At 41.2% G+C, this 16637-nt stretch overlaps 1 protein-coding gene across 1 annotated transcript in view; it reads right to left on the reverse strand.

Annotated features, from left to right (window-relative positions):
- Positions 1-11181: 11181 nt before the first annotated feature.
- The window catches only part of BRIP1 (BRCA1 interacting DNA helicase 1), a 123866-nt gene continuing 118410 nt past the window's right edge, over positions 11182-16637 (reverse strand). The window contains exon 20 of the mRNA XM_087717098.1: positions 11182-11677. Within this exon, the coding sequence (XP_087573224.1) occupies positions 11568-11677 (110 nt within the window). The 3' untranslated portion in view covers positions 11182-11567. The remainder of the gene's footprint in view (positions 11678-16637) is intronic.

Raw genomic sequence — 16637 nt, forward strand, 5'->3', positions numbered from 1 at the left:
CAACTCTGTTAATCTAGATTCCACGTGAACCCGTACGTACATCGAAGCAAAACACAATTGCAAGCTGGCCAACCTATTTATTGTGCCAACACTGTGTCTCTTACCAACTTGAAAGGAAAGACAACGGCGAAGAGATGGAAATTGAGGTTAACGCTGTCAACAAGCATTTCGTTAGAAAACTCAATCCAATCTAATGCCTATTCAGAAAGGCTGGTTTCCCCCCCACCCCTCCTTAGATGCGCCCGCTTCTACAATTGGGTAAAACCCGATTATAGAGCTAAATCCTTAACGGATGAGGATTTCATTTCCGAGGGCTGCAAAGGCTGTGCCTTTAGCCAAGCCTTATCAGCTCTGCTGGCAGAGAGATTATTCAAGATGTCCCAGGATCAAAACGGAGCCTTACCTGGCTTAAATCAATTAGGCACTTAAGGGCGAAGCTGTCAAACTGAAAATGCCTGCCAAATCTGTACATCTCATTTTCTTGGCACGGATGCCTCTCACGTGGCATTCAAATGCTTCGGGAGGGACAGAAAATGCCACTGGGAATCGTAATAAAAAAAACCCTTTATTCGGAAGCCATTTCAGGAAGGAGCAGGATAGAAGACAAAAGTCGGGGGGGGGGGACGACGACAAGGTTTTAATATAGGGGTGTCAAACTCAAGTCCTGTGGGCCGCATCCGGCCCGCGGGATGCTGAAATCTGGCCTGGAAATAGCATAAAATTGGCCTGCGGTGCCCCGTTTTCAGCCTGGACAGCCTCCTGAAAAACTTTGGTGGCCAAAATGGGCCTCAGCATGGCTGTGCGCAGTCCATTTTGGCGGTAGGGTGCTACAGGAGGCATCCATCCCATCTCCCCCTCCGCCCTAGTCCACAGAGAACTACAATGCTGATCCGGTACTCAGAAGAAATCCAGTTTGAGAGTCCTGTTTTAACACAGCAAAATGATCGCACGAAAATGAGTTTTACCAGGAGATCAAATTTCCTCCTTAAACAAAATGCTTTGCCATTCTACAGAATAGAATAAACAGAGTTGGAAGGGACCTTGGAGGTCTTCTAGTCCAGCCTGCTGCTTAGGCAGGAAACCCTACATCACTTCAGACACATGGTTCTCCAATTTCTTCTTAAAAACATCCAGTGTTGAAGGATTTACAACCTCTGGAGGCAAGTTATTCCACTGATCAATTGTTCTATCAGGAAATTTCTCCTTAGTTCTAGGTTGCTTCTCTCCTTGATTAGTTCCCACCTGTTGCCTCTTGTCCTGTCTTATTATTTTTGAGGTGCAGGAGACGGCGACCGTGGTCACCTCATGGCTGCTGCTGTGTTGCAATATTTTCAGGGAGGGCTTATTTTAAGCACGTGAGCTCAAAAGCCCGATTGGGCTTATTATCCGGGGAGGTCTTATTTTTGAAGAAGATGCTGGTCTTGTTGTATTGGGGACTTTTCCCACGTAAGATTGAGATTGCCTTGGCAACATTTCGGCGAGATCTCATTCACCATCTTCAGGCTGGTGTTTTCACCTTAAAGCGTGGTCGGAGCTGCCGTCTTTCCATAAATCTTGGTGGGAGTGTGTGGAGTGCTGGCTTTGTTTCAGTAAGTGGATTGATTAGCTGTGTAGTTGTATCATGATTGGTAGATTGGTGCTGGCTGTGTGTCTGTTGTTATTTTGTGTTGTAACGGCATGGGTGGTGGGTGGAGCTCGTTTCTGGACTAGGGCTGGTTTCCAGGTGTCTGGTAGGCGGGAGGCATCGTCACGTTTATTCATGTTGTGGGGGTGTTTCTCTATTTTGATAGCTTCCATAATTATTCTCTTGTTGAAGTGTTCAGTTTTGGAGATTAATTTGGTTCCTTCAAAATTAATTTCATGTCCTGTAGCTTTAAGGTGCTGGAAAAGGGAGGAAGTTTTTTCTTTTTTTCTTACTGCATTCTTGTGTTCTGCCATGTGTGCATTTATTCTCCTCTTTGTTTGTCTTATGTATGTTGTAGGGCAGATTTTTCATGGTATTTCGTAGAGTCCTTGGTTTTCTAGCTGGATTTTGTCTTTGGGGTTTCTTAAGATGTTGGCTATTTTTTGGTCAATGCCGAAGGCTGTCTTGATATTGTGCTTGTGGAGAATTTTGCTGATTTTATCTGTGGTGCCTTTGATGTAAGGGACGAGGGCGATGCCGTTGTCCTGTTCCATGTCTCGGTTCTTGGGGGGTGTCTCCTTTTGGATTAGATTGGTAATTGTGTTTCTTTGGAATCCGTTGGAAATTAATACGTTTGTGAGAATGTGTAATTCAGTTTTCAGGTGGTCTTGGCCACAGAGTTGATCTGTGCAGGATCCTCATCTCCAGAACCAAACGCCTAGCCGACAAAGACCACCTGAAAACTGAATTACACACTCTCACAAATGTATTAATTTCCAACGGATTCCAAAGAAACACAATATAGATATAGGTAGATGACAGATAGATATCAAGATAGATATAGATAGATGACAGATAGTTGACAGATAGATATAGATGAAAGATTGTAGGTAGATGGATGGATGGATGAATGGATAGAGATAGATAGATAGATATAGATAGATATGAGAAAGAGAGAGATAGGTAGGTAGGTAGATATACAATAGATAGATAGATAGATAGATAGATAGATAGATAGATAGATAGATAGATAGATAGATAGAGTAGAGAGATAGATAGATAGAGATAGAGTAGATAGATAGATAGATAGATAGATAGATAGATAGATAGATACAGTAGATAGATAGATAGATAGATAGATAGATAGATAGATAGATAGATAGATAGATAGATAGATAGATTCTTCTTCTTTTCTATTAAGTTTTGTGATTTGGGAGTCTTATTTGCCTCAAAACATAACCCAGACCACAGGGAAAAAGAGAGGGGGAAAAGGACATATGGATGATACAATTTAATCTCCATGATTGACAAATAATTTTTATCTACTTCTCATTATACTTTGAGGAAAGTGTGAAACAAAGATGCATTCAACTGTGCATTTCAATTGTTCTGGGGTCTCATTCGCCCATACGTAATGCAAAATCATCAAGGAAAAGAGAAAAAAAAAAGGGGGGGGAATGGCACACAGGACAATTCAATTTAACCTCCATGATTAGCACTTATGCCTCCTGCAAAATCCCCATTGAAACACCCCCCACCCCCATTGCAAAGTCTCATTAATGAGACTGGCATTTCTCTCTCTCTCTCTCTCTCTCTCTCTCAAATGTGTGTTTGCATTATAATGAGGACCAAGCTGCTGGGAACACACAAAACACACACACACACACACACACACACCAAATTAAAAAGCATGTCATTTTTAAAAAAACATCTTGGCCTCTTTAAAGCTTCGTATAGTTTTCTACTTTGCTTACGACAAAAGAAGGTTGCAAGGACGCCCCTGGGTTATGCAACTCAGGGACGGTTGAAATCTTTATTATACCGAATCTCATTAATACAAGATAATAAATAACGGGGGCCGTGGTGGGGGTGTCTCTACCGCCACCTCCAGTGGACTTCCAAGGCTTTTCTCAGATTGAGGTCAGACTGGGATTCCCAAAAGACACATTAAGCTAAAAGTTGGCTCAATCTGGCGGCATAATGAAGAAGACAAATATCCTGTTAACAGAAAACCCACAACGCTGCTTAGCGGCTGATGGAGTAATCAGCAAGGGTGAGAAGCCCTTCCTGGAAATAAATTGGGGGAGACGTTATTTGGTTTTTAAATAAGCTTTTGTTATTAAATAATAATAATTGTCTTTAAAGTAGGCCTGGCTTCAGTGGGGTTTTTTTTGGGCTTGTTTCTGAAACAGCCTGCAATGCTCATGGATGGATAGATGGATGGATGGAAAGAGACAGGAGAGCAGACATACAATAGATAGACAGACAGACAGACAGACAGACAGACGGATGGATAGAGATAGATAGATGTTAGGTAGGTAGGTAGGTAGGTAGATAGAAAGACAGATAGAGAGGGTAGGTAGGTAGGTAGATAAATAGATAGATGGATGGTAGGTAGGTAGATAGAATGTAGATAGATGGATAGAGATAGATAGATGGTAGGTAGGTAGATGGATAGAGATAGATACATGGTAGGTAGGTAGGTAGGTAGATGATAGATAGATAGATAGATAGATAGATAGATAGATAGATAGATAGATAGATATAGATGAATAGAGATAGATAGGTGATTGGTAGGTACTGTAGGTAGGTAGATAAATAGATATAGATGGTAGATAGATAGATAGATAGATAGATGGTAGGTAGGTAGGTAGGTAGGTAGAAGGTAGGTTTCAGGTTTAGGTTTCAGATTTTGTTTTATTTATATGCCGCCCTATTCCCAGCGGGACTCAGGGCGGCTCACAAACCCAAGAAGGGAAGGGAAACACAAGAACTACAAATACAAGCATTTAAAATAACCAACAGACACACAATCGAGAGGGGAAGGGACATAGGTAGATAGATGAATAGAGAGAGATAGATGGTTGGTAGGTAGGTAAATAGGTAGGTAGATAGATAAGGTAGGTAGGTATATAGACAGTAGATAGATAGAAGGTAGATAGATACCATGTTTTCCCGAAATTACGATATGTCCTGATAATAATAAGACCTCCAAGGTCTCTTCCAACTCTGTTATTCTATTCTATTTCTATTCTATTCCTCCCAACTCTGTTAATCTGTTAAACTTGCCAAAATCACAAGGACCAGAGAGAAGATGGCCACCTTTTCACCCCAACGTAATTTTTAAGAAAGGAAAGACTGAAGCCAATTTAGCATGTCGACAAGGTTCGAAATTCCTGCCTTCTAACCCTTTCTGTTTCTTTTTACCACGTCAACCATGCAATCCCATAGAAGCAAAGTCTGCCAAAAATTTTGATTTTATGACAGATTATTGCAGGCATCTGTCTCAAATATTGGTAGCTTGCCATCGTGCCACCCCTAATAATCCTCTTTGTTAAACTAGACATACTCAATTCCTGAAACTTGTTATAGCTTCCATCATCTTTGTTGCTTTTTTAAAATCTGCACTCTTTCTGGAGTCTCAACATCTTTTTTCATGATGACCAGAACTGGATGCAGCTTGGCCACCAAATACCCTCTCACGATATGTATACATTAGGGCTGTGAAAATATTTACAGATCCCTCACATCTTGGACGTAAAGTGTTTCAACTCCTTCCCTCAAAACGACGCTATGGAGCACTGCACAACAAGACACAAGAATGGTTTTTTCCTGAATGCCATCACTCTGCTAAACAGATAATTCCCTCACCACTATCAAACTATTTACTAAGTCTGCATTACTATTAGTCTTCTCATTTTTCCTATCCCCCATCTCCTCCCATTTATATAATATATAATATAATAAAAGAGTTGGAAGGGACCTTAGAGGTCTTCTAGTCCAACCCCTTGCTTAGGCAGGAAACCCTACACCACTTCAGACAAAAAATGGTTATCCAACATCTTCTTTAAAAATTCCAGTGTTGGAGCATTCACAACTTCTGGAGGCAAGTTGTTCCCCTGATAATTTGTTCTGTCAGGAAATTTCTCCTTAGTTCTAGGTTGCTTCTTTCCTTGATTAGTTTCCTTTCCTTGCTTCTTGTCCTCCCTTCAGGTGCTTTGGAGAATAGCTTGACTCCCTCTTCTTTGGGGCAGCCCCTGGTCTACCTTCTTTTCATTAAACTAAACTACCCAATTCTAGCAACCGCTCTTCATGTTTTAGCCTCCAGTCCCCTAATCCTCTTTGTTGCTCTTCTCTGCACTCTTTCTAGAGTCTCCACATCTTTTCTACATCGTGGCGACCAAAACTGAATGCAGGATTCCAAGTGTGGCCTTACCAAGGCCTTATAAAGTGGTATTAAGACTTCACTTGATCTTGATTCTCTCCCTCTGTTGATGCAGCCTAGAACTGTGTTGGCTTTTTTGGCAGCTGCTGCACATGGCTGGCTCCTATTTAAATGGTTATCCAGTAGGACTAGGACTGTGTGAGTATAACTTTGTTGCTTGCATCCTTACGATTTATACTGATATTGTTTCCTGATTGCTTATTTGTACCCTATCACTATCAGTAAATATTGTACCTTATGATTCTTGATGAATGTGTTTTATTCTCATGTACTCTGAGAGCATCTGCACCAAAGACAAATTCCTTGTGTGTCCAATCACTTGGCCAATAAAGAATTCTATTCTATTCTATTCACCAAACAATTCATATATTTTACGAGGGTAAGATTACCAGCAACAAAACACTGAACCCAATCAGCGTTTGTGCTTTGAAAAACAAGGCCTAATTTATGCCTGATTCAACTGTGGTTTATCGCAAGCATGATCAGCGAGGACAGAGTGATATAATGAATTCTCTCTCTTAAAATAACAGTGGCGTCTGTATTTTTAGACCGAGAAGGCTTTGGAAGGTTAGTTTTGTTATTCGTTTATGGTCCAGATTTAGAAAATAGGATTGACTTGTATTCTCCGCGGAGCTGAAAATCGCAGCTGGTAAGAACATAACCAACCTAAAGTAGCTGGTAAGAGCTTAAGAGTAATCTCCTTTTGCTGTAATATTATAAACTGATTTGGGGCAGCCATCATCCTCTTTCGAAAGCGGTTGACTGCATAGGAGGGCTGCAATTTGAGAACAAACTCCAGTCCACTTCCGCGAAAGTTTGTTCTGCAGGGCGCTGTGAAGTTAGGTTTTGAATTGGAAACTTTTCTGGCGGCCTTTGCCGGCCCTGCAGTCAACTGATATCAGTTACAAATTTATTTTTCCAAGTATAAGACGCACTCCTCCCCCCACAAAAGAGGGTGAAAATTTGGGTGCGTCTTATGCACCGAATGTAGCCAAAAACGCGAAGTGCGGAGGAGGCGATGGTCTGTGGCAATCCCTGCAGCCTGGAATAGCGGATTGGGGGTATTCCGGGAGGCCAATCCACCCGCCAATCAGCTGCTCATGCTGAATCAGGCTGCGATAATGTGCTGAAGCTGACTTGGCTGTTTGCTATTTGCTGCAAGGACGTGTCAAGAGTTTGCAGCAACAATCACATTCAGAAAGCACACACAAGTAAATGATTCAGCAGGATTCAATAACTTCTCTTTATAGATAATATAACACATGAAGTAAATATACAATACCAAAAGCAGGTCTTCCAACGTGGTAGTTCAGCAGAGAAGTTTCAGTTTAAGATATCAGCACAGCATGCAGCTTTCGTACAGAACAAGCCACACCCAGGCTCCTTGCTGTCTCCTTCCTTGTTGCTCACACAGCAAATACTGTTTGTTTCCAAACAGCCCTCAACTCTCTCACACACTGACAGGACGCTAGCCAGATGAATACCGATGGATGCTGGTAGGCAGAGGCAGGATGTTTTTTTCTTATTTTTTCTCCCCAAAAACTAAGTGACTTATCCTCCGAAAAATACGGTAATTTGTTTTTACCCAGAGTACAGGTAGTCCTCGACTTATGGCCACAATTGAGTTCAAAACTTGGCAGTTGCTAAGCATGGCGGTTAAGTGAACTTTGCCCCATTTTACAACCTTTCTTACCACGGTTATTACGTGAATCACTGCAGTTGTCATTAAGTAGCACCGTTCTGGCTTCCCCATGAACCTTGCTTGTCAGGTCACAAAAGGGGAATCACGTGACCCTGGGACACTGCAAACGTGCCAGTTGCTGAGCATCCGGATTTCGATCACGTGACCAAGGGGATGCCGCAATGGTTATAAGGGTGGGGACCGGATGTTAAGTCATTTTTCCCAGTGCCGTTTTAAGTTTGAAAGGTGACTGAACAAATGGCTGTAACTTGAACTTGATCCTGCATTGACCAAGTGATGCTATCAAATTCCTGTCCCAAACTTAAGAGGTTGTGCATACCTGGAACAGACTCAATGCTGACAAAATTCAATTTGACCTGTTTGGGTTCCGGGGAACCCTTCGTCCATTAATATCATTGCACATCTTTATGTGAGACGGGTGTGCAACCTGGGGGCAGGGTGTGTCCGTCTGCTTGGACTCACGGCTTCTGCTCAAAGAACAGATGCATTAGTGGACACAATGGCCTTTGTGTTCTGACCTAGGCTTCCCAAAAGCATGAAGCCGATTCCTCGTCCCGATAAAACCTTTTATTTAGGTTAAAGGGAATTCCTCTCCAGCAAAGTCCCGGCCAACAGTCTTTCAAGAGATTTCACAACTATGGACCTTTATAAGTCTTGGAGAGCTGCCAGGCCAATATCTTCCAAACTCCATGCTGTAGCAGCAATTACTTGGCAAGAAGTCAGGAACAGATCTTCACCCTAATGAATTGAACTAATTTTCTCCTGCAAACTCCACTCCCCCTTTCATTTCTCTTCATTCCCTATGGGAGGGGCCATTCACCATCCACTTGTGCCTTTAGTCATGAGTCAGCCCTTGTTCCTTATCTGTGCTCTTCTACTGGTAGCTCTGCGTATGCGGACATTGGGAACAGGCTCCAGCTGTTCTTCTGTCCCACTGATCTCTGACTCCGAAGGCAGCTGATAATTGTCGGAAGGCCCTGGCCCCATCTCTGCCTCCAACACAGAGCCTTCCCCAGACTCCAGGACTGGCCCATGTTCCTCCCCAACCTCCTCTGCATGGGGCTGTGAAGCTAAACTGCTCCAGAGCACAGGCAGAGATAGATAGATAGATGACAAATGAAATAGATCAGGGGCGTCAAACTCGCAGTCCACGGGAAAGCTGCGTCAAGTGCTGGCCCTGCCCCCACCCGGTTTAGCGAAGGGGAAAATGTAACATGAAGCCGTTGTGATGCCACGAGTTTGACACCCCTGAAATAGATGATAGAGATAAGTGACAGATGAAATAGATGTTAAGAGTTAAATGACAGATAAAAGATAGATGATTAGATGAAATACGATGATAGAAATAAATGACAAATGAAAGATGACACAGACGCAGAGGTGGGTTCCTACCAGTTCGCACAAGTTCGGTAGAACCGGTTCGTCAAATCTACCGAATCGGTTAGAAGAGGTTCCATCAGAAAGCAAGCCACACCTACAGAAGAGGTTCCAAAAATTTTGGAAACCCACCACTCACACACACACACACACACTCACACAGAGAGAAAAAAGAGAAATAGAAAGAAAGGAAGAAAGAAATAAAGAAAAAAAGAAAAAAAAGAAAGAAAAAGTAAGAGAGATGAAAGAAAAAAAGGAAAAAGGGACAGAGACAAAAGGAAGGAGAGAGAGAGAGAGAGAGAGAGAGAACACATGGCTGGCAAGCCACTCCCACCAGGTCACATGGCCAGCAAGCCACTCCCACAAAGGAGGCCACACCCACAGAGTAGGTTCGAAAATTTTTTGAAACCCACCACTGCAGACGATACAGATAAATGACAAAGGTAGATAGATAGAAGATTGATAAGATGACTGATAGATGGTAATGGCAGATAGGTATGACAGACAGATGTGGCTGATAGATGATAGATTAGATAGACAGAGAGATAGGCGGACAGACAGAATTAGATAGAGAGAAGCCGAGGAGATAGCAGAAAATGATTAAATAAGATATGGCATCCTTACACAGAATCTAGCCTGCCAAATACTTTTTTAATTGAGAGCATTTCACGCTATGGTCAAGAGTAAAAGCCTACAAAGCGATGCATAGAACAAGTGTAAAAGAAGATACAATTATGATAGTGGCATCAGAAATAGACATCTGGAAATTACACGATGCCTCCGCTTCTGCTCTGCCAACATATGGAACCATCAAAGCTAATGTTGCAGAAAAACTCGTGAAGCTAATTTAAGAGGAATAAGTTGATTTGAGTCTACATTCCAGGCTGCCTGGTTCTTGTACCCTGGCAACTATTCATTTTAACAGAATAGCAAGAGTTGGAAGGGACCTTGTAGGTCATCTAGGCCAACCCCCCCCGCCCCCCCCCCCAGCAGACACTGCACCATTTTTTACTGATGGCAATCCAGTCTCTTCTTCAGGGATGAAGCTCCCACAACTTCTGAAGGCAACTTTTGTTTCATTGGTTGATTGTTCTCTGTTAGAAAATTTCTCCTTAGGCTGAATCTCTCCTTAATTGATTTCCATCCATTATTCTTTGTCTGGCCTTCAGGTGCTTTGTAAATGGAAGTTTTTTGGGGGAATTGTTTTTATGATGATAGTTCTAAAAGGAATCCAGAGATAATTCTTAGCACTAGCGGATTATATAACAGAATAACAGAGTTGGAAAGGACTTTGGAGGACTTTGGAGGTCTTCTAGTCCAACCCCCTGCTCAGTCAGTAAACGCTACCCCATTTCAGACAAATGGTTATCTAGAATTGTTAAAACTTTATCAAGCAATAAGCAACTATATTATTTGTGGTTAGACTTTTGAGGGAAACCAACAAGATTTAATTCTTTTTTTAAAAAAAAATGCAGATTTTTTTATTCCACCAATTTCTGAAGTCTCATAGACCTTTACAGTAAAAACACCAACCAAAATAAAATACAGAGGTGCACCGACATATACAAAATTATTAACAAATTACAATCTAATTCAAACACCTGCACGTTTAAGGCTTTCAAAAATACTAAGAGCAGGTAGCCTCCTTAACAAAGCAGAAAGTCCATTCTGAAGACATGTGGGTGAATGCAGGGATGACCACACAGTGGTCAAAAAAATCAGTGGTGGCTGTAACTTAGTCTTGCCCCCCCCTTTTTTTAGGTGTGTGGCACATATGACACACATTAAGAAAGCTGGGAGACTTCACTTACTTGATTCCATTGACCATCCTGATTTTTAAAACCAGGGGGTGTCCAATCCTAGCAACTTTTAAGACTCGTGGACTTCAACTCCCAGAATTCCCCAGCCAGAATGGAATTCTGGGAGTCGAAGTCCACAAATCTTATAGCCAAGGTTGGACATCCGTTGTGGATGTCGTTAGAAAGCTATAAGATTGCTGCACAAATGAAGGTGGATCAACTTTGAGAGTCATCTCAGTGGAATGGACTGATTGATTGAATGGGAGTGAAATCCAGGAAGAATCATAGAGTTCTTGCCTTTAATTATGTCCTCCCATGCCATTATCTGCTCACTTCTATAAGGCGAGAACCTCAATTCTTGCAGAAGCCAAATGGTTGACTGCAAAGGCATCATTTTGCAACCGGGTGTAAATGACTGTTCTACATGACAGAACGTTGGGTGTTAGCAATGGCAGGTCCATTCCACTAGGTTAGCTGCATGCTGTTGTTGAAAAAGGAAAGAGAAAATAGCCTCCAGCACTTAAATATTGCTGAATTTCAGAAAAATCAACATGACTTAAAGACTCCGTTTCTTCTCAAGATGTTCCCACAACCTAATTCCTCCTTTGGTTACCTGGAAGGAAGACACACGAGAAGTACTTGCATGATTTCTGTGACTTCTTCTGTCTGGCCTTGAACAATGAAGAAGGAAGATGTTTCTAGCCAACAGTCAATCTTGAAGCTCACGAGCATCAGAAGGAGGTCTTGTAATTGATGTCACCTTATCTATTGAGAGCTTTATTTAATGGGAGCCGAAGGTTTCACATAACATGGACCTCACTGGGTAACCAGTATTTCCACTCATACTCTTCGATCTACACATTCTTTCAAGGTTACCTGTTGCTGGTGTGCCTTTCTGTTATTAGAAGTCTTCCTTGCTCTTCGCGTATACCTTCTCTGTACTTTCAGCCCTTCAATAGATTCAGGATTCAATTAATTTTTTGTTCTAGTTATCACAACCCCCCAAACCCTCCCTTGCTTATATTTAAATGACATTATTTAAGATGACTTTGTTCTAATACAGAAATGGGGAACCACAGCCCCCCATTATGACATGCGGACTTCAAACCGCCAGAATTCCTGAGCTACCATTTCTCTCCCCCCACCCCAATTTTTTTTAAATTTTATTTTAGTACAAATAATCCATCTTCCATTGAACAGTGTATTGTCTGGGTACAAATGTTTGTGCAATAACAGTTAAAATTTACAATCATATTCATTATTTAATCTATTCTTAGCTTAATACCAACATTAAATATCTGATGCTTTACATCCTCTTCTTAATTCACTTAACTATATTGACTCCATTAACTATTTTCTATATTTTAATCGTCTACTTTTATATCTAATTTTAATATTATCCTCTAACCGTCGATAAAATGTTTCCATATCATATAATAATCAGTTTGTTCTCTTTAATTGCCAGTGTTAATCTATTCATTTCTGCACATTCTAATATTTTCCTTATCATATTCTCCCCTGTAGGAATCTCTTCTCTTTCCAGTTTTGTGCAAATACTAGCTGCAGTTATTACCACATTTTTCGGAGTATAAGATCCGCCTCCCCGCCCCCCAAAGAGGGTGAAAATCTGGGTGTGTCTTATATACTGAATACAGCATTTTTGGCCTCCCAAAACCCTGCCCCCCCTTGGCAAAAATGGACGTGCAGAGGGTTTGGGAGGCCTGCAAATTGCTCCTGGGGGCTGAGGAGGGCAAAAACAAATGAAAACCAAGCCCCTTTTTGCTCATTTTTGCCCCCCCCCAGGAGCACTCTACACGCCTCCCAAAGCCTATGCATGCCATTTTTTATTTTTTTTTGCAAAAACGGGCCCATTTTCACAAAAAATAGCCAATTCTTTGCTCATTTTCCCCACCCCCACCCCCAGGATCACTTTGCAGGCCTCTCAAACTCTCCGCATGCCCCGCTTTTCACAAAAAATGAGGTGTGCAGAGGGTTTTGTAGGCCTGCCGAGTGCAAAAACAGCTTTTTTAAAATTTACCTCTTCAAAATCTTGGTGCGTCTTATACTCCAGTGCATCTTATAGTACATGAATAATCAAACATACATTTTCTTTACTATAAGTTTCTGGTAAGATTCCCAACAGGAATATTTCAGGTTTCAAGTCAATATGTTGCATCATATTTTCCAACCACTTGCATATTTTTATCCAATATTTTTTAACTACCATTTCTGAGGACTGGCTCAGGAATTCTGGGAGTTGAAGTCCACAAGTCATCAAAGAGGCATTGTTCCCCATCCCTGTTCTACTGTTTCAGAAGCCCTCCTTCAATGACTTGATTGTTGTAATTTGTTTCATAGGCAAACAAAAAACGATGTAGCTCGTGGGTCAATATTTCACACACCACAATCATTTATTTGACATGGATTAAGAAGAAAAATGTTTGAACAAAATGCTAAGATACAGAGACTTAATTGATAGACAGGGAAATTTAAAAACAATTGAAGAATTGGCAGATCAGAACATGAAAGTTGACTGGCTAACTTACCTCCAAATTAAAACTAAATACAAGAAAGATACTAAATTATATGACATCGAAACAGACCACACGAATTGGATAAAATTATTCAAAGCTCAGCTAGAACGATGATAGGGAGAATATATAAATTCCTCCTGAAGTATAAAATGGAAGAGGAAATTGTGAAAGAACAAATGATAAAATGGGCACAGAACTTTGGCTATAATATTGAATTAGACAAATGGGAAAAATTTTGGGGAACAAACTTAAAAATGACACTATCAGTTGCGTACAAGGAAAACCAATACAAAATGTTTTACAGATGGCACCAACAAGGTTAGCAAAAATCTTAACAAATACCTCCACAAAATGTTAGAAATGCGAATCAATGCACGGAACATATTACCATTTATGGTGGACCTGAGGAGGCTAAATTTTTTTGAAAAAGGATCAAAAATTGGCTGGAGGCAATAACAGGGGTTAAAATGGAATGGAAACCTGAAGTTTTTTTTATTATGAATAATGTCTGCGAAATACAAAAAAGAAATCCAGTATTTAATACTACATATAATTATGGCGGCAAGAATTGCCTTTGCCCAGAAATGGAAAAACAAATTAATTCCAAGTGAAGATGATATAATAAGAAAGGTTATGGATTGTGCTGAAATGGACAAACTAACTAAAGTAATCCAGGGAAAAGAAGAATCAGAATTCTACCAGATATGGGATAAATGGCATAGGTGGATGGAGGAAAGAAACAAGAATCAATGAAGGAATATAACAAAACTCAAAAAATAATCGTTATGAGTAAAATAAGAGGGTTAAGAATGGTGAAATCCAAATGAAATACAATAGAAGGGGAAATAATATAAGGTGAGCGGTATCGATTGATAATTGCTATTATGAAGAACAGGAAGTTCCTGTTTGTATTGAATTGTGTAAATGTAGTGTATGTCTAACTTTTGTGTGTGTGTATTTTACATGTTTGTTTATTTATATATACATATACATATACATATATAACATACATATATACATATAGAAGAAAAATGTTTGTCCCAAAGATGGGGGGAGGAAAACTTCTGATCCAGTTTGGGAGAAAGAAAGAAAAAAAGACCCCTAACATTTTGTGGAAAAGTTATACCACAAAGTTAATAAGCTGTTATTGCGACTAATGGATTTATAAGTTCGTATGGTTATGTTCTTTTACAAATTGTTCTATTTAGAATAAATGTATGACATGATGGACATCACTGGCGAACCAATAAGATTAATTTCTAATGGTCTCATCTGTCTTGATGTGACCCAAATTTTGGTCCTCACTTAAAAGCTCTCAGACTTACATCCTTAATTAAACGTGTTTCAGTGCCCAAGACCTGATCTGGCCCCCAAATATATTTAAGGATGCATTTACTGTATCTTTTTGGCTACAAGACGCACCAGTGTATAAGATGCACCAAGATTTTGAAGAGGTAAGTAAGAAAAAAAAGTTTTTGTCCTCCCTGGCCCCCAGGAACACTCTGCAGGCTTCAGCAGGGCTGGAAAAAGGCAAAAATGCCCTAGTTTTTGTGAAAAATGGGTGGAAAACGGGGTGTTTTTTGCAAAAACGGGGGCATTTTTGCCCTTCCCCAGCCATGCTGAAGCCTTCAGAGTGCTTTTGGGGGCTGAGGGAAGGCAAAAATGCCTGTTTTTGCAAAAAATGGCCTGTTTTTTGGCAAAAATTGGATGTGGGGATGGGGCTTCAGGAGGCCAAAAATGGCTGTATTTGGTGTATAAGACGCACCAACATTTCCACGCCCTTTTAAGGGGGGGAAAGGTGCGTCTTATACTCCAAAAATATGGTATATTTGACACAAATCAAGTCATGATGCAGAAAACAATAAAGTCTTGGTGAAGAACCATAGCACCGATTCATGCTGTATAGTTTCCTAGCAAAATAATGCCTGCAGAGATCTTCATAATAAAACAAATATGTTGGTGACAGGCTCATGAAATGATATTTAATTATTTTTATCCGCTTAAGCCGTAATATTCTGCTTTGCCCCGTTATGATGGTGAATGATGGCACATAAAAATGCATAATTCTTTGTATATTTGTTTTTAAAAAAGCTACTTGGTTTGGTTTAGCTTTCCCAGCTCATGATAGGCCCACTGTGAAGTTCACATGATTGTTAAAAAGGCCGAAGGATTGGGAAGGGGAACGCAGTCTCCAAAATTTCAGCAAACAAACATGGTTTTTGATCAGTCTTCCTAAGCTAGTAGCTACTAAACTAACCCCATAATGGATCTCTTTGCACGCATTGTGTTTTACTGATGAAATTACACTCATATAAAAACCCCAAATTTTCTTCTTAGCCCAGGAAAAAAAGTAGCGAGTGAAATAGACCCTGTTGCATTTATTTGGAAATGATCACACTGACCACTTCATATAAACCTGCAAATAGGCTGGTGAGACATAATAATAAAACAAGGATGGGACGATCGGTTTGCAGCAGAAGAAACCAAGACCCAAATGGTTTCTCTGTCCTTCTAAAGTTCTCCCAAGACTTGATGAGAGATGGAGTTGCTCTCCATCATAGGTTGGATATTGCCGAAAGGAATGGTTCAGCCTCTTTTAGAAGGACAGGCAGAGACAGAGAGCGGAGTCAAGCGAGGAATCAGTCCGGAGTCCTTACGTTCCCACAAATGGCTTCCAGGCTAATTCAGGGATTGGCAACCGGTGGCTCTGGAGCCGCATGTGGCTCGTTCATCCCTCTGCTGAAGCTCCCTGTCGCTGGTCAGCTCCACAATTGATAGGGTTTCAGGTAGGACAGGTAGAGGAAAAAGGACGCTGAGCTAGGAGGAGACTCTATGGTGGGGAACCGGACTTCCGGTCGGCAGAGGAAAAAGGACGTTTGCGGTAGGAGAGACTCTGGTGGGGGAACCGGACTTCCAGTCGGCAGAGGAAAAAAGATGTTGGGCTAGGAGGAGACTCTATGGTGAGGGAACCAGACTTCCGGTCGGCTCCAGAATTGAATGGGGGGCTTCTGGTTAGGATCTTTGTGGCTCTTCGAGTCTTTACAGTTGCCAACCCCTAGGCTAATCCCTCTCTTGACTCTGCCCCATCTCTGCCTGCTCTTCTCCTACATCTCCTCCTGTTTTCTCTGCAAGGTTCTGTAATAAGAATAGGTCCCAATCCATCATTGGCTGGAAACACCTGTCATCTCAGTGGACACTCTCTTTTCATTCGTCAACACTTGTAGGGACAGGAAGACGGTTGAGGGCACATCACATCTGCCTATCTTCTGGAATGTTGCAGAAGTGAACGGGAGGAGAGGTGGACCATTTTGGGACAGGGTTGGCCGATCTCCATTCTGAGCCAACTTTTCCCATGAAGGCAGGCGCCCCTGAAGTA

The sequence above is a fragment of the Thamnophis sirtalis genome, unplaced genomic scaffold (assembly GCF_051295495.1).
Source record: "Thamnophis sirtalis isolate CommonGarterSnake01/CBP01778 unplaced genomic scaffold, rThaSir2_p1.2 scaffold_6, whole genome shotgun sequence".
NCBI lineage: Eukaryota > Metazoa > Chordata > Lepidosauria > Squamata > Natricidae > Thamnophis > Thamnophis sirtalis.